This window comes from Sus scrofa, chromosome 3 (genome assembly GCF_000003025.6).
Source record: "Sus scrofa isolate TJ Tabasco breed Duroc chromosome 3, Sscrofa11.1, whole genome shotgun sequence".
NCBI classification, from domain to species: domain Eukaryota; kingdom Metazoa; phylum Chordata; class Mammalia; order Artiodactyla; family Suidae; genus Sus; species Sus scrofa.
Window position 1 is genome coordinate 39,868,106 of NC_010445.4, and position 16,961 is coordinate 39,885,066.

The window sequence follows — 16,961 nt, forward strand, 5'->3', positions numbered from 1 at the left end:
GACCCCTGGGGGCTAGGGAGCACCTGCCGCCCTGGCCCAGGACACCCCCTCCTCCCGAAGCACCCAGGGTCCCCTGGCCACCCCGGGCTCATTGCTTAGCTGTGCAGTGTTCACTAGGTGGTTGCTGGGTGTCCGCTGTCCTGGGCTGAGCCTGCACCGCAAGAGGCAGGAGGAGGGAGCCAGGGGCTGCGGCCAGGTGGCTCCGTCCCAAATCTGGCCCTGTCCTGGCCCCCAGCACTCCTGCCCGGCCTGGGGCCAGCACCTTACTGCACACTTGCACCTCAGGCCCCGTGTGGGATGCAGAGAATTTCTTCGTGGGAGCGCCCAGCGGGGACCTGCAGGCGCCCCTGAGCCCCCTGGCACAGCAGGAGGCCCTCTCGGCCCCCCAGGAGCCTGTTGAGGTAGGTCGGCCCTGAGGCCCTCCAGGACGCGGCCTGGACTCTGTGCCTCAGCCTGGCTGCTGCGGGTCCCTTTAAAAAAGCACGATGCCTTTTCCTTATTAATGTCCTGTGTCCACTAGAGTCAGTTTAGAAAACCCACTGCAGCACAGAGCGAAGCCCCCTGGCCTGGCATCGAAGGCGCCCCCAGTGCCCCTGAGTCTCCACCTCGGTGCTCGGGGGTTTCTTAGAAATGGAGCTGGGCTCCTGTTCAGACAGTTGTGACCCGACTGTCCCTCCTCAGGGACATGAAAGGAGGCCGGGGTGTTGCTTGAAGGCCCATCAGGCAGGTCCCTCCCCTCTGTTCTGGCGGGTGTTTGGGCGTCGGGTGGGGCCGGGCTTGGCCTGGGTCTGTGGAGCTGAGCCGCCCGCGCCCTGCCAGGTGATGGTGTTCCCCGGCCTGAGCCCAAGCCGCGAAGCTTTCCTCACCGCTGCCGAGTTTGGGACCCAGACCCTCGGCCGGCCCGCCCAGCTGCGGCTGCAGGTGTACCGGCCCCTGGGAGGAGCAGGTGGGACCCCGCCCTGGCAGTGGGAGTTGGGGGCTCCGATGGCCTCTCTGCCCTGTTGTGTCTGTGGTGCTTGAAGAGGAGTTTCCAGCTCCCGCTGGGCATCCTGAGGAAGGCATGGGGCGGGGGGCTTTGGGGGCTGGGGACATGCAGGCTCAGTCAGCCGGCCTGGTGTCAGGAGGGTTAGAGGAGTCGGCTAGGGGCTGGGGACACTGCCTGCTGAGACCTCGTGTCATAGCAGGGTGTCCCTGTGTTCTGTTAGCAGATTGGGGCCCCAGTACCCCTCCTTTCCTTGCAGGGGCTCTCCGGAACAGCAGTGAGCCCCAGAGCAGGTCCTCAGAAAACAGAACTGAGCCGGCCCCTGCGTGCACACCAGCAGGACACCCGTGCCCCAGAGCCAACGTCTGCCTGCCGCTGGGCGCCCCCTGCCACCTCCAGGCCTGTGCCAACACATCCACGGCAGGGCTGGGGCTCCCCGGGGTGGCCTCTGCGCTCTGGAAGGAGTTCCTTTTCTCTGTGCCTGCGGGCCCCCCCGCTCAGTACTCGGTGAGTGGCCCGGGCTTGGCTCCCTTCTGCCTTCCCCTCAGCTGCCTGAGGGCCGGTCTCCCCGTCAAACAAAATGTAGATTCTTCCACGCACAACCCCGAGCCTCCTGCCCCCACCCTCCCACCGTCTTCCAGCATGAGAACCCCCAACCCCAGGGCCTTTGTCCTTTGCCTCTTTGCTTGTTTTTTGGCCGCACTCATGGTAGGCGGACATTTCTGGCCAGGGATAGGACGCACGCCACAGCGGTGACCCAAGCTGCTGCAGTGACAGCACCTGATCCTTAACCTACTCTGCCAGCAGGGGACTCCTTGCACTTGTCTTTCAAGGGAGACGCCCCCTCTCTGGGCATGGCTGGCTCCTTCCTGTCCTTGAAGTGTTGGCCACAGTGTCCCTCAGAGGGCGCTCCTGTGTCTGGGGAACCCCGGCCCCTGCCTGCATCGTCTCTGCCCTGTGTGCTCTGTCTCTCCCCTTTCAAGGGTCTCGGGGCTCCCGTGAAGCCTGGTGGCATGTGGTGACTGAAGAGTTGAGACCCCTGTGGGGGTGATTCGGGGTTGCCCCAGGGGGGTCCTGGCACAGTGCTGCCCTACAGGCCCTGGTCACTGGTGGCCCCCTGTGAGGACCAATAGCCCCCTCCCTCTCCTGTAGGTCACCTTCCACGGCCAGGACAGTCCCCTGCTTCCTGGAGACCTTGTCAGCTTGCAGCATGATGCTGGGCCGGGGGCCCTCCTGCGCTGCCCCCCAGCTCCTGGCCACCCTGGCACCCAGGCCCCATACTTCTCCACCAATGCCTCAGCCTGGCTGGCCCGCCTGCCCGCCCAGCTGGAGGCAGCCCCAGCCGGCCTGACCTGTGCCCTGCGGCTGCTTGCTGCCACCGAGCAGTTCACCCCTCTGCTGGGCCTGAGCCCCAACCCAGGGCTGCAGCAGCCGGGGCGCTATGAGGTCAGGGCCATGGTGGGCAACGGTGTGTCCCGGCACAACCTGTCCTGCAGCTTCAACGTGCTGTCCCCGGTGGCCGGCCTTCGGGTCATCTACCCCCCCCCCCACGACGGCCGCCTCTACGTGCCCACCAACGGCTCGGCCCTGGTGCTCCAGGTGGACTCCGGCGCCAACGCCACGGCCATGGCGCGCTGGCCTGGGGGCAACGTCAGCGCCCCCTTCGAGGCCACCTGCCCCATCATGGTGGCTGCCCTGGTGCCTGGCTGCGACTGCGAGGTTAATGCCACCCTGTTCTCGGTGCTGGTGCTGCCCAGGCTCAACGAGGGCGAGCACGAGGTGGACGTCGTGGTGGAGAATGGTGCCGGCCGGGCCAACCTCAGCCTGCAGGTGAAGGCCGAGGAGCCCATCCGCGGCCTCCGTGCCACGCCCAGCCCTGAGGCCCGTGTGCTGCAGGGCGTCCTGGTGGTGAGTGTGGGACCAGGTGCTGTGCAGAGGCGGCCCCTCCCCAGCGAGCAAGCGCCTGGCTGCCAGGACCATGGGCTCGGGGTCCGTCTCTGGGCACGTCCTGTCAGGTGGCTCCTCGGACTGTTGGTTAATTCCTCAACTCCTGGAAAGTCATCTCTAAAGCACAGCTGCTTGGCAAACTCCCTTCTGCCCTCTCATTTCCTGGATCCAGTGTTGGGTTCTTCACCCACTTCTGATGTCACTGATCCTGGGTGTGTTCAGGGCCGCTGCATTGTTCCTACCTGGCTCAAGTGAGCAGTTTTGGAGGCATCACTGCAGGGGCCACTCTGGGAGGGGCTCTTCCCGTCCTGGGGATACCCACCCTGCACAAGGCAGCCACTGGCTCTGCAGCTTGGCACAGGGCCCATTGGGGCAGCTGTGTCCCCTGCCTGGCTTTCCCTGGTCACCCTTGTTCTACCAGGTGACATGGGTAGATGGCGCTGTGCTGACCAGCTAAGGGGCCCTGGGGTAGGGCTGCTCGGACCGAGGTGGGCTGGCTTTTGTCACTGGTACTAGGGCTCCTTCCCAGATGAGGAAACGGAGGTGCAGAGAGGCCGAGGCGTAACCAGACCCAAGCTCGGCCCCATATTGTGTGGCCGCCCCAGCCGTGCCCCAGCCCCCGAACGCACGGTGGCCTGGCCTGTCCCAGGGAGCCGCAGTGGGAGCGGGTCCAGGCGGGCGCATGCGGGTCCAGGCGGGCGCATGGCGGGTCCAGGCGGGCGCATGCGGGTCCAGGTGGGTGCATGCGGGTGGACGGCAGAGTTGGCCCTCAGAAGGCCCTGGGCGGGGACTGGGGCGCGGCCAGCTGACACCGCGCCCTTCCTGCAGAGGTACAGCCCCGCGGTGGAGGCCGGCTCGGACGTGGTCTTCCGCTGGACCATCGACGACAAGCAGTCCCTGACCTTCCACAATGTGGTCTTCAACGTCATCTACCAGAGCGCCGCCATCTTCAAGCTCTCGGTGGGCGGGGCGGGGGCAGGGCGGGGGCTGGGGGTGGTGTTGGGAGGTCACCGCTCCCCTGTGCCTTCTGTTCTGCTTTGCTCTCGAGGACCCCGTGGCGGCTCTGGGTGAGTGCGGGGTGGGGCTGTGTCCACGTTGCCTTCTGGCCCGCTGGTGGCCTGCTCACTGCCTCCTGTCTCCACAGCTGACGGCCTCCAACCACGTGAGCAATGTGACTGTCAACTACAATGTCACGGTGGAGCGGATGCATAAGATGCGGGGCCTGCGGGTGTCAGCAGTGCCACCCGTGCTGCCCCTCAATGCCACGCTGGCTCTGGCAGCCGAGGTGCTGGTGGACTCAGCCGTGGAGGTGGTCTTTCTGTAAGCGTGCTGGGCCCGGTGGGGAGCAGGAGCTGGCCGAGCCTGGGCGGGGCTGGTGCCCCCAGCTTCCTCCCCGCCTGCCAGCGTGTGCCAGGACCTGGGGAAGGGCTGCAGGATTGAAGCCGGGCCGGTGGGATCCTGAAAGGAGGGACAGGGAAAGTGGCAGCTCTTCCCACTCATCCCCCAGCCTGCTCACTGCCTGCCTGTTGCTCTGGCAGGTGGACCTTTGGCGATGGGGAGCAGGTGATTGGCCAGTTCAAGCCTCCATACAACGAGTCCTTCCAGGTCCCAGACCCCACGGTGGCCCAGGTGCTGGTGGAGCACAATGTCACACACACCTACACCGACCCAGGTGAGTGGCAGGCTTGCTGCCTGCCTGCCTCCAGCTTGGGCCAGCCCGGCCCCTTGATCCAGTCCAGGCCGGTGGCCGGGGCCCTCACTAGGGGGAAGAGGCTTCCAGGGCTGAAGGGTGGACTGGGCCTCTGAGACCCACGATTCGAGTCTGCCGGCCGGAAGCTGTGCTCTTCTCTCCCCTCCTGTCTCCTCCCTTGAGCCTTTTTTGGGGGAGAAGGGGAGGTTCCTCTTCATCATTTTTAAAATTCCAGAAGCCTTGCCCACAGAAATGCAGATTAGACAGCGCCCCTGTCACCTCAGCCTGTGTCTGTGCTGCCCTGTTACCCCAAGCTCACGCAGCCCTGGAGACCCCTACTCTCCATCTCCTTCCCACCTCAGCCCATCATCTCGCCCCCTGTGACCGGCTCAGGGCGGGGTCCAGGGGCCTGCCCCCTTCACTCTTGGGCTGGGACCCTGCTTTGCCCTCCTCCCCCAGGTGCCCACGCCCCCAGCACCAGGTCAGACAGGGTTTTGCCGAGCAGGTGGCTGCAGCGGCCCTGATTCCGTCCCCGTTCCGTGACTGTCCACTAGGTGAATACAACCTGACCCTGCTCGTGTCCAACGCCTTCGAGAATCTGACGCAGCAGGTGCCCGTGAGCGTGCGTGCCGCCCTGCCTATTGTGGCCGTGGCCATGGGTAGCCGAGTCTTGGTGGCTGGTTGGCCTGTCACCTTCTTCCCACACCCACTGCCCTTGCCCGGGGGCGTCCTGTACACATGGGACTTTGGGGACGGTTCCCCAGCTGTGACACAGCCCCAGCCGGAGGTCAACCATACATTCGCCTCGAGGGGCGTGTACCCAATCCTCCTGCAGGTCAACAACACTGTCAGCAGCGTGGTGGCAGGGGTCAGCGTCCGGGTCTTCGAGGAGCTCCGTGGCCTGACCGTGAGCCTGAGCCCGGCCGTGGAGCAGGGTGCGCCTGTGGTGGTCCGTGCCATCCTGGATGGGGGTGACAACGTCACGTGGACCTTCGACATGGGGGACGGCACAGTGCTCTCAGGCCCTGAGGCCATGGTGGAGCACGTGTACCTGCGGGCACAGAACTGCACGGTGACCGTGGGCGCGTCCAGCCCCGCTGGCCACCTGGCCCAGAGCCTGCCTGTGCAGGTCTTTGTCCTGGAGGTGCTGTGGATCGACCCCACAGCCTGCATCCCCCCCCAGCCCCACGCCCGGCTCACAGCCCACGTCACCGGCGACCCTGCCCACTACACCTTCGACTGGACCTTCGGGGACGGCTCGTCCAACACGACCGTCCGGGGGGACCCGACCGTGACGCACAACTTCACGCGCAGCGGCACATTCCCCCTGGCGCTGGTCCTGTCAAGCCGCGTGAATAAGGCGCACTACTTCCGCAGCGTCTGTGTGGAGCCCGAGGTGGGCAATGTCACCCTGTGGCCCGAGCGGCAGTTCGTGCGGCTCGGGGACGAGGCCCGGCTGGTGGCCCATGCCTGGCCCCTCTTCCCCTACCACTACGCCTGGGACTTTGGCACTGAGGACATTACCGCCTGCGTCGGGGGCCCCGAGGCCACCTTTACCTACCGGGCCCCGGGTCCCCACCTGGTGACCGTTGCCGTGTCCAACAATATCTCGTCCGCCAATGACTCGGCGCTCGTGGAGGTGCAGGAGCCCGTGGACCTCACAGGCATCGAGGTCAACGGCTCCCACGTGCTGGAGCTGGGGCAGCCCTACCTCTTCTCGGTGGTGGGCCGCGGGCACCCTGCCGCCTACCTGTGGGAGCTGGGGGATGGCGGGCGCCTCGAGGGTCCCGCCGTCACCCACGCCTATGACAGCACAGGCTCCTTTGCAGTCCGGGTGGCCGGCTGGAACGACGTGAGCCGGGGGGAGGCCCGGCTGAACGTCACGGTGCAGCGACGCGTGCGGGGCCTCAGCGTCAACGCCAGCCGCACGGTGGTGCCGCTGAACGGCAGCGTGAGCTTCGGCACCTGGCTGGAGGCGGGCAGCGACGTGCACTACTCCTGGGTCCTCTGCGACCGCTGCACACCCATCCCTGGGGGCCCCACCATCTCCTACACCTTCCGCTCCGTGGGCACCTTCAACATCATCGTGACGGCCGAGAACGAGGTGGGCGCTGCCCAGGACAGCATCTTCGTCTACGTCTTGCAGCACATAGAGGGACTGCAGGTGGTGGGCGGTGGCGGCAGCTGCTGCTTCCCCACCAACCACACGCTGCAGCTGCAGGCCATGGTCAGGGACGGTACCAACATCTCCTACAGCTGGACAGCTCAGCGGGACGGCGGGACGGCCCTGGCCGGCAGCGGCAAAACCTTCTCGCTCACTGTGCTCGAGGCGGGCACCTATCTCGTCCAGCTGCGGGCCACCAACATGCTGGGCAGCACCTCGGCCAACCGCACCGTGGAATTTTTGGAGCCTGTGGGGTGGCTGGCCGCGGCCGCCTCCCCAAACCCAGCCGCTGTCCACACAAGCGTCGCGCTCCGTGCCGAGCTGGCCGGCGGCAGTAGCATCACTTACTCCTGGTCCCCAGAAGAAGGGCTGAGCTGGGAGACCCTGGAGCCCTCCACCACCTATACCTTTTCCACCCCTGGCCTGCACCTGGTCACGGTCACGGCCAAGAACCAGCTGGGCTCGGCCAATGCCACCGTTGAAGTGGCTGTGCAGGTGCCCGTGAGCGGTCTCAGCATCCGGGTCGGTGAACTGGACCGCAGCTTCGTGGCGACTGGCTCCAGCGTCCCTCTCTGGGGGCATCTGGCCTCGGGCACCGAGGTGAGCTGGTGCTGGACCGTGCCGGGTGGCAGCAGGCACGGCCAGCACGTTGCCGTGGTCTTCCCCGATGCCGGCACCTTCTCCATTCAGCTCAACGCCTCCAACGCAGTCAGTTGGGTTGTCGCCACACACAATCTCACAGCGGAGGAGCCCGTCGTGGGCCTGGTGCTGTGGAGCAGCAGGAAGGTGGTGGAGCCTGGGCAGCTGGTCCACTTTCAGATCCTGCTGGCCACCGGCTCGGTGGTCAGCTTACACCTGCAGGTCAGCGGGGCTGGCCCGGAGGCGCTCCCCGGGCCCCACTTCTCCCGCAGCTTCCCCCAGGTTGGGGACTACACGGTGAGCGTCCAGGCCGAGAACCACGTGAGCCGGGCGCAGGCGCAGGTGCGCGTCTCGGTGCTGGAGGCCGTGGGTGGGCTCCAGGTCCCCGACTGCTGCGAGCCGGCCTTCGCCACGGGCGCCGAGAGGAACTTCACGGCCCGGGTACAGCGGGGCTCCCGTGTCGCCTACGCCTGGTACTTCTCCTTGCAGAAGGTCCAGGGGGACTCGCTGGTCATCCTGTCAGGCCGCGACGTCACCTACACGCCCGTGGCCGCGGGGCTGCTGGAGATCCACGTGCGCGCCTTCAACGAGCTGGGCGGCATGAACCGCACGCTCGTGGTTGAGGTTCAGGACGTGATCCAGCACGTGGCGTTGCGCGGTGACCGCTGCTTCACCAACCGCTCGGCCCGTTTCGAGGCGGTCACGAGCCCCAGCCCCCGGCGCGTGGCCTACCGCTGGGACTTCGGGGACGGAGCCCTGGTGGAGGACACAGACGTGCCCTGGGCTGCCCACTCCTACCTGCAGCCCGGGGACTACCGCGTGGAGGTGAATGCCTCCAACCTGGTGAGCTTCTTCGTGGCGCAGGCCACGGTCACCGTCCATGTGCTGGCCTGCAGGGAGCCGGAGGTGGATGTGGCCCTGCCCCCGCAGGTGCTCATGCGGCGCTCCCAGCGCAACTACCTGGAGGCCCACGTCGACCTGCGCAACTGCGTCTCCTACCAGACCGAGTACCGCTGGGAGGTGTACCGCACCGCCAGCTGCCAGCGCCCCAGCCGCCCGGCTCGGCTGACCCTGCCCGGCGTGGATGTGAGCCGGCCCCAGCTGGTGGTGCCCCGGCTGGCGCTGCCCGTGGGCCACTACTGCTTTGTGTTCGTGGTGTCATTTGGCGACACACCGCTGGCCCAGAGCGTCCAGGCCAACGTGACAGTGGCCCCTGAGCGCCTGGTGCCCATCGTCGAGGGCGGCTCCTACCGTGTGTGGTCCGACACGCAGGACCTGGTGCTGGACGGGAGCAAGTCCTACGACCCCAACCTGGAGGACGGCGACCAGACGCCGCTCAACTTCCATTGGGCCTGCGTGGCCTCGACCCAGGTCAGCTGCATGGCGGGGCGGGCGGCCATCCTCCTGGGTTCGCTTCATCGTGGCCGTGAGTGAGCCAGTGGGGGCTGGGGTCTGCCTGGTGGCTCTGATCTCAGCCAGGGGAGGGGGCCCCCCGTCAGCCCCTGGGCTGGGCTCTCCTTGGAGGCAGGGCGCGGGGTCTCACCCCTTACCTGATCACTGGCTGCAGGGTGAGGCTGGCGGCTGTGTGCTCAACTTTGGGCCCCGTGGGAGCAGCGTGGTCACCATCCCTCGGGAGCGCCTGCGGGCTGGCGTGGAGTACACCTTCAACCTGACCGTGTGGAAGGCCGGCCGGCGTGAGGAAGCCACCAGCCAGACGGTGGGTACCGCCCAGGCAGTGCCACAGGTCCTAGGTGGGGGTGCTGCCTGCACATAGCACCGAGCACCCCTTGTTAAGGTTCTCTGTGTTCTGGTGCTTCTGGCGGCTCTGGGTTCTTAGTTACCACCTTTGATAGAAGTCCGCTTTTAGGCGGCGTGCCTTGGGCATTGCATCCTCCCAAGAGGGCTGCAGCTGCACCCGAGCCTCAGGCACAGCCTGGACCCTCACAGGGGTGAGCAGTACACCAGTCTCACAGCACCAAAGGCCCGCGGCCAGGAGACGCGGCTCATCCTTGGAGCAGTGTCCCCTTCTGAACGGGGCAGCGGGGATGCTGTTCTCACGCCTGTGTGGGTGCACACGCACACACGCGCTCCCGAGACTGGCCAGGCGGGTCGGGACTGCATACACTTCCCTCAGTGGCACCACGCCTGCTGCTGGGAAGGGAGAGGTGGACCAGGCCCTCTGGCGCCTCGGGTGGAGTGTCCATCCCGGTACCAGGCCGCTCACAGCTGGGCTGCCCAGGGAGGGGTCCTGCCCAGAGGGGCCATCTGGGGCCAGTGCAGCCCCACCCCACCGACAGCCGAGGGCCCAGCCGGCCTCGTCCTGTGAACACACGTGCCTTGGCGCCTTCACTTGTCTGTCCGCTCACGGCCCCTCTCGGTGCCTGCTGGGTACCAGGCCCAGGTCCGGCCTGGGCTGCTGCAGAAACTAGCCCGTCATGGACTCTGCTCCCTCCTCCAAGCCTGGGAGACACAAACCGCAGGAACATACTGGGTGGAGGCTGGGAGCTCGATCCCTGGGAAGCCTGGGCTTCCGGCTGGCTGGGCCCAGGAGCAGCAGGTGCAGGGGGCCGAGGCCCTGCTCTTCTTTGGGTCCCACTCCCTACCCACCGCCCAGCACACTTGAGGGCCTGGGCCTCAGCAGCAGAGCCCCTACCTGGGCTCCTGACAGGGTGCGTGTGGCTCCTGAAGTCCCGCCCACTCCCCAGGTGCTGATCCGGCGGGGCCGGGTGCCCATCGTATCCTTGGAGTGCGTGTCCTGCAAGGCGCAGGCGGTGTACGCAGTGAGCCGCAGCTCCTACGTGTACCTGGAGGGCCGCTGTGACAGCTGCAGCGGGGGCTCTACAAGAGGGGTGAGCAGGGTGGGCCTTGGCGGGGGTGGGGGTTGGGGGGCGTGCAGTGCAGCGGTAGGGGAACCTGCCCCGAGCACCACGGTCTCTGTGCCCTTCAGCGCTGGGCCGCGCGCACCTTCAGCAACGAGACCCTGGTGCTGGACGAGACGACCACATCCACGGGGAACGCGGGCATGCGGCTGGTGGTGCGGCGCGGCGTGTTGCGGGATGGCGAGGGCTACATCTTCACGCTCACGGTGCTGGGCCGTGCGGGGGAGGAGCAGGGCTGTGCCTCCATCCGCCTGTCCCCCAACCGGCCCCCGCTGGGGGGCTCCTGCCGCCTCTTCCCTCTGGAAGCCGTGCGTGCACTCACGACCAAGGTGCACTTCGAGTGTGGGGGTGAGTATGGCCCTGGGGCCCCGTTGCGGGGGGCACGCGGGGACCCTGCTGACACTGTGGGGGCCCCCAGGCTGGCAGGATGCTGAGGATGCGGGCGCCCCTCTGCTCTACGCCCTGCTGCTGCGGCGCTGTCGCCGGGGCCACTGCGAGGAGTTCTGCGTCTACAAGGGCAGCCTCTCCACCTATGGGGCCGTGCTGCCACCCGGCTTTGCGCCTCACTTCACGGTGGGCCTGGCGGTGGTTGTGCAGGACCAGCTGGGCGCCGCCGTGGTCGCCCTCAACAGGTAAGCCTGGGCCTGTGCGAGCAGTGCCCGGTTGGGGTGGGGAGGGGATCCCCACCTGTTCACCCACCACCTCGGCCCGCAGGTCTCTGGCCATCACCCTGCCGGAGCCTCCCGGAGACCCTCCTGGCCGCCCCCCGGACCTCACGGCCTGGCTGTATGGCCTCACGGAGACCATGCTGCCCGGGCTGCTGCGGCAGGCCGACCCCCAGCACGTCATCGAGTACTCGCTGGCCCTCATCACCGTCCTCAACGAGGTCGGTGCCCTGGGAGCCCCTTGCTCGCCCGGCCCGGTGCCGGGCGGGCCCAGAAGGCGCTCTGCTGTCCTCTTGCGGCCCTCCCCCGCTCCACCACCGCCCCTGCGGGGCATCCTGGCGGTGAGATGGGCCTCGAGGTGCTGCCAGGGCTGTGCACTAGCGCTGCCCTGCGGGCGGAGCCGCCTCTCCTTCTCACGGCTCACCTGTGCCCGCAGCACGAGCAGGCCCTGGCCGTGGCCGTGGAGCCAGAACCCCGGTGGCAGCTGCGGGCCCAGATCCGCAAGAACATCACGGAGACCCTGGTCTCCCTGCGGGTCCACACGGTGGACGACATCCAGCAGGTCGCAGCCGCGCTGGCCCAGTGCACGGTAGGAGGGCCCTGGGCCTCCCCGCCTAGCACCTAAGAGCTCCCTTCCCAGCCACGGCTGCCTGGCCATGCGCCCGGCCCCAGCTGCCCTGTGAACTGCGCCCTAGGGCCGCCCTACGGGGGCCCTGAGCTCAGCCCAGGCATGGCGAAGGCTGGTGAGCGCTCTCTGCATGCCCTCCTGACACACACACACAGATGGACACACAGACACACACGCTTGCGCGTTCTGCGCTGTGCTAACCCTGTTCCCCACCCTTCCAGCCCTCGGAGGCTCCCACCACCCTCGCCTGGGGCTCAGGAACCCTGTCGGGCTCGGCTCGGTCTTCATGGGGACACCGTGCCCAGGGGTTGCTGCCAAGGTTTCCGTAGGAGAGAGGAGTGGAGAGGCTTCTGGAGGGGGTTGCCCTGTCTGCCACGTGGCTCCCGGGGCTCTGGGCGTGGCGGGGGGTGGCCAGTGGGGGCAAGTCACCTCCTTGCCCTTTCCCGTCTGGGCCTGGCGGGAGGGCCCCCAGCAGAGGCATGTGGGCGGAGCCGGGTTCGGGGTGGTCTCTCCTCCTGCAGCGTGAGGGGTGGTTCGGAAAGGCCGAGTCGAGGCCGGGAGGCCACTGTCATGGCCACTGCCCCGGCACCACGGCAAGCGTGGTGGAGCCGAGCCGGGCTGAGGGGCGGAGGCAGGGAGACCTGCCCCTGAGCGGCGCCCTGCCTGGCCCTGGTCAGCGGGCCGGAGTGGGGCTGGATGCGGTGCCGGGCTCTCTGCAGGTGTCCAGCAGGGAGCTCGTGTGCCACTCATGCCTGAAGGAGACGCTGCACAAGCTGGAGGGGATGATGCGAATCCTGCAGGCAGAGACTGCTGCGGGCACCGGGACGCCCACCGCCATTGCGGACAGCATCCTCAACATCACAGGTGTGGACCCTGGGGCTCCTGGTCCCTCTCCCTGTCCCCCTCCCCCTCTCTCCTTCCTCTCTTCCCCCTCCCCCTTCTCCCCCTTCTCTCTCTCTCCCTCTTTTCTTCCTCCCCCTTCTCCCCTCCCCTCTCCCCTCCCCACCTCTCTTCCCCTCCCCCCTGCTTTCTCTCCCTCTCTCCCTCCCCCTCCCTCTCTTTTCTCTCCTCTCCCTCCCCCTCCCGTTTTCCCTTCTCTCCTCTCCCTCGCCTGCTTCCCCCCTTCCCCTCCCCTCTCCCCCTCTCCCCGCCTCTCTCTCCACCTCCCGACCTCCGCCTCTCTTCCCAACCTCTCCCCATCCACAGGTGACCTCATCCACCTGGCCAGCTCAGATGTGCAGGGCCCGCAGCCCTCAGAGCTCGGGGCCGAGCCACCAGCGCTGATGGTGGCGTCCAGGGCCTACCACCTCTCATCGGCCCTCATGGGCATCCTCACGCGCTCCCGTGTGCTCAACGAGGAGCCCCTGACCCTGGCGGGCGAGGAGATCGTGGCACAGGGCAAGCGCTCGGACCCACTGAGCCTGCTGTGCCAGGGCAATGCCTCAGGCCCCGGCTGCCACTTCTCCATCCCTGCAGCCTTCAGTGGGGCCCTGTCCAACCTCAGCGACGTGGTGCAGCTCATCCTCCTGGTTGACTCCAACCCCTTCCCCGTCGGCTACATCAGCAATTACACCGTCTCCACCAAGGTGGCGTCCATGGCCTTCCAGACACAGGCCGGCGCCCAGATCCCCATCGGGCAGCTGGCCTCGGAGCGTGCCATCACTGTAAAGGTGCCCAACAACCCAGAGCAGGCTGCCCAGGTCCGCAGCATCCCTGCTGGCTCTGCCGTCATCCAGCCTCGGGCTTCGGTCAGCGTTGTGGTCACCCCCGAGAGCAGCAACCCCGAGGCCGGGCTGCACCTGCAGCTCATGTACAGCGTGATGAACGGTGGGTGTGGCGCTCATGGCCTTCTGTGGGCCACCGGGGGCCCCCTCCCACCCTCGGCCAGGCCTGTGGGGGCAGTGAACAGGCACTTCTTGCAGGCACCCCCCCCCTTTGTGGGTTTTGTTAAAGTCTGCCTCCTGCTTCATGGGTTCCAGGGGCCCTGCTGGGGGCAGAGGGGCAGGTAGGAGCAGATCCTGCCTCCAGCCCCAGCCCGTGCAGCAGAGTAGTGGAGGGGGGGGCGCTGGGCGGTTCCCAGGGGTGTTCCCAGGGTGTGTGAGCTGCCCGGGCAGGTGTCTGACCCTGCCCCTGCCATCCGCAGACTACTACCTGCCTGAGGAGCCTGAGCCCTACCTGGCTGTGTACCTGCACTCGGCGCCTTGGCCCAATGAGCACAACTGCTCAGCCAGCAGGAGGATCAGCCGCGAGGCCCTGGAGGGCGAGGACCACCGGGCTTACACCTTCTTCATCGCCCCTGGGTGAGTGCGTCCTGCCCTGGGCCTGGGAGCACAGGGTGAAGGGGCTGGTCTCTGAGCGCAGGCGGGCTGTGCCCGGATCTGTGTGTGCCAAGGCCCCCAAGCGCCCTGTGGGAGTGGGAGTGGCAGCGGGAGGGCTGGGGAGCAGGTTGGGCCGGGTCTGCCGTGACACCCCCGCCTTTCCCAGGACCAGAGACCTGGGCGGGAGCTACTACCTGAACCTGACCAGCCACTTCCGCTGGTCAGCCTTGGAGGTGTCCGTGGGTCTGTACACGTCCCTCTGTCAGTACTTCAGTGAGGAGGAGAGGGCGTGGCGGACAGAGGGGCTTGTGCCCCTGGAGGAGACCTCGCCCAGCCAGGCTGTCTGCCTCACCCGCCACCTCACCGCCTTTGGTGCCAGCCTCTTCGTGCCCCCCAGCCACGTTCACTTCATCTTCCCCGTGAGTCGTGCCGCGCCCTGACTGCCCAGGCCGCCCCCGCTCCGCCCGGAGCCCGTGAGGGGTGGGCTGTGCCTCCTGGGCCTGACGGCTCTGTCCCCCCAGGAGCCAGCCTCAGGCGGGAACTACATCGTCCTGCTGACATGCACCGTGTGTCTGGTGACCTACGTGGTCATGGCCGTGATCCTGCGTAAGCTGGACCAGCTGGACGTCAGCCGGGTCCGCGTCATCCCTTTCTGCGGGAAGGGAGGCCGCTTTAAGTATGAGATCCTGGTCAAGACCGGCTGGGGCCGGGGCTCAGGTGAGGGGGGCAGCTTGTCTGGGCCCCCAGGCGGCCTTCATCATGGGGTCTCCGAGTAGACAGATGGTGTCAGGCAGGGGCCGGCTGTCCCAGGCTCTGCGAAGCCCCAGCTCGTTCATCCGCCCAGGGCCCTGGCGACACGCCGTAGTCCTTCTGGATCTGCCCCTTCCTGGCTCAGGCCGGCTCACGGTAGGCGGGGGCAGCCGTGCTGCGCCCGGTGGGCAGGGCGTGCTGGTATGTGCCTCAGGCGGAGCGAGCTTGACCGTGGGTGCAGGCAGCCATTACTAAGTGGTAGCAAGTCGTGACACCTGCCCTTGTCTCCGAGACATCGAGAGCACGTTGCCCATTGGCTGCGAGCGTTGAGGGGGCGTTAGTACCTCCTCACGTAAACTGTCCGCCGTCAGAAGCTGGGAGGCTCACTGGAGGGCGAGCGTGCTTGCCGCCTCCGCGTCCTGCTGTTCCGAGCCTGTGTCTCTGCGCCTCGGCCCCGGGTCCCTTTCCTGCCAACATCTTAGCACTCAGGCCAGTCCCGCTCTCCCGGGGGGATGCCAGGGGGTGGCCTTTCGCATGAAAGGCATGTTAAATCGATGCCAGTGTCAGTTCGGCAACATCCTCCCCGCTTTTGTCACCCCCGCTGCGCCTACTCTGCTGACTTGCCGTCACCTCTCCAGGGCCCCGGGGCAGCCGACCCCACGGGGGCCATCTCTGCAGGTGTCTCTTTGCCTTTGGTTCGAGGCTCGCTTCAGCATTATCACTTTTTTCATTCTGCTGCTGTGCTCTCATCTTTGTCACCCAAGCCCATCTCTTGACGACCCCCTCTTGTGAGGCGTCGTGTAGGTTTATCACCAGAGACAAGGACGCGGTGCCGCACCAGGCTTGAGGCTGATGGTGCGCAGTGACCGTCACCCACAGGCTTTGGCAGAGGTGGCGTCATTGGTCCCCGGTCAGGATTCAGGATGAGCATCTCGTTTGCATGGTGGATCAAAAGGCCAGCAGCCATGTGTGTTTCATGCGGTTGCTTGCAGTTAACGCATCACAGCTGTCTCAACAGATGTTTGAACCGAGTCCTGGGGGGTGGGGGGGTGTCCAATTTGAGGCAACCGAGGCCTGCTTGCTTTGGAGCCACAAGGCCAGGGCTGCCCTTGCCTGCTGAAGGGGAGTCCACAGGCCAGGCTCAGCCCGGGTCACGAGCTTGGTGGGCAGCAAACCCAAGGACCTGCCTCCCCATCCCTGACCCTCCAGGGACCACGGCACACGTGGGCATCATGCTGTACGGGGCAGACAGCCGGAGTGGCCACAGACACCTGGACGGGGACGGTGCCTTCCACCGCAACAGCCTGGACATCTTCCAGATCGCCACTCCGCACAGCCTGGGCAGCGTGTGGAAGATCCGCGTGTGGCATGACAACAAAGGTCTGTGGACATCAACGCTTCCCCAAGTCCCTGGCGCCCCGCCCCCCGCAGGGCTCAGCTCCGCCCCACCAGGCTTGACGCCCCGCCCCTCCGCAGGGCTCAGCCCCGCCTGGTTCCTGCAGCACGTCATCGTCAGGGACCTGCAAAGCGCCCACAGCACCTTCTTCCTGGTCAACGACTGGTTGTCGGTGGAGACGGAGGCCAACGGGGGCCTGGTGGAGAAGGAGGTGCTGGCGGCAAGTAAGGCCCCGCCCAGGCGGGCAGCTGGGGGCCACTTTGCCCTCGGGCCTCCTGAAGCCCTCCGTGCCCCCCAGGTGACGCGGCCCTGCGGCGGTTCCGGCGCCTCCTGGTGGCCGAGCTGCAGCGCGGATTCTTTGACAAGCACGTCTGGCTCTCCATGTGGGACCGGCCGCCTCGGAGCCGCTTCACTCGCGTCCAGCGGGCCACCTGCTGTGCCCTCCTCCTCTGCCTCTTCCTGGGTGCCAATGCCGTGTGGTACGGGGTCGTGGGAGATGCTGCCTACGGGTAGGTGCCAGTGGGGGTCAGCACGCCCTCCCTCTGCCCACCCCTCCGGCCCCTGCCCCAGCCCAGCCTGATCCTTCCTGGCTCACCACAGCATGGGGCCCGTGTCCGGTCTGATCCCGCTGAGCGTCGACACCATTGCCGTGGGCCTGGTGTCCAGCGTGGCTGTCTACCCTGTCTATCTGGCCATCCTGTTCCTCTTCCGGATGTCCCGGAGCAAGGTGGGTGGGGTTCGTGGACCGTGGGCACTGCTGCTTCTCATGCAGGCTATGCTGGCAGCCAGAGGGGTCGGCCACACTGACCAGCCTCTAGGTAGACTGAACCAGGTAGACAGACGCAGAGAGACAGGAGTGAAGGGGGCGGGGGAGCATCACAGACTCAACCAGGGCTGGCCAGG

The 16,961-nt window shown here is 66.9% G+C and overlaps 1 protein-coding gene across 5 annotated transcripts in view; it reads left to right on the top strand.

Annotated features, from left to right (window-relative positions):
• PKD1 (polycystin 1, transient receptor potential channel interacting) overlaps positions 1-16,961 on the top strand; it is a 49,877-nt gene that overhangs the window by 18,527 nt on the left and 14,389 nt on the right. For 3 of the 5 annotated variants that reach the window (XM_013987810.2, XM_013987811.2, XM_021085680.1), the window contains exons 8-30: positions 286-401; positions 820-946; positions 1,206-1,489; positions 2,135-2,890; positions 3,758-3,889; positions 4,074-4,249; positions 4,468-4,601; positions 5,174-8,793; positions 8,990-9,139; positions 10,128-10,271; positions 10,370-10,649; positions 10,720-10,933; positions 11,016-11,187; positions 11,403-11,555; positions 12,314-12,458; positions 12,801-13,421; positions 13,738-13,894; positions 14,079-14,331; positions 14,434-14,629; positions 15,872-16,042; positions 16,139-16,282; positions 16,357-16,567; positions 16,659-16,785. In XM_013987810.2, the coding sequence (XP_013843264.1) occupies positions 286-401; positions 820-946; positions 1,206-1,489; positions 2,135-2,890; positions 3,758-3,889; positions 4,074-4,249; positions 4,468-4,601; positions 5,174-8,793; positions 8,990-9,139; positions 10,128-10,271; positions 10,370-10,649; positions 10,720-10,933; positions 11,016-11,187; positions 11,403-11,555; positions 12,314-12,458; positions 12,801-13,421; positions 13,738-13,894; positions 14,079-14,331; positions 14,434-14,629; positions 15,872-16,042; positions 16,139-16,282; positions 16,357-16,567; positions 16,659-16,785 (8,483 nt within the window). 5 annotated transcript variants of the gene reach the window in all.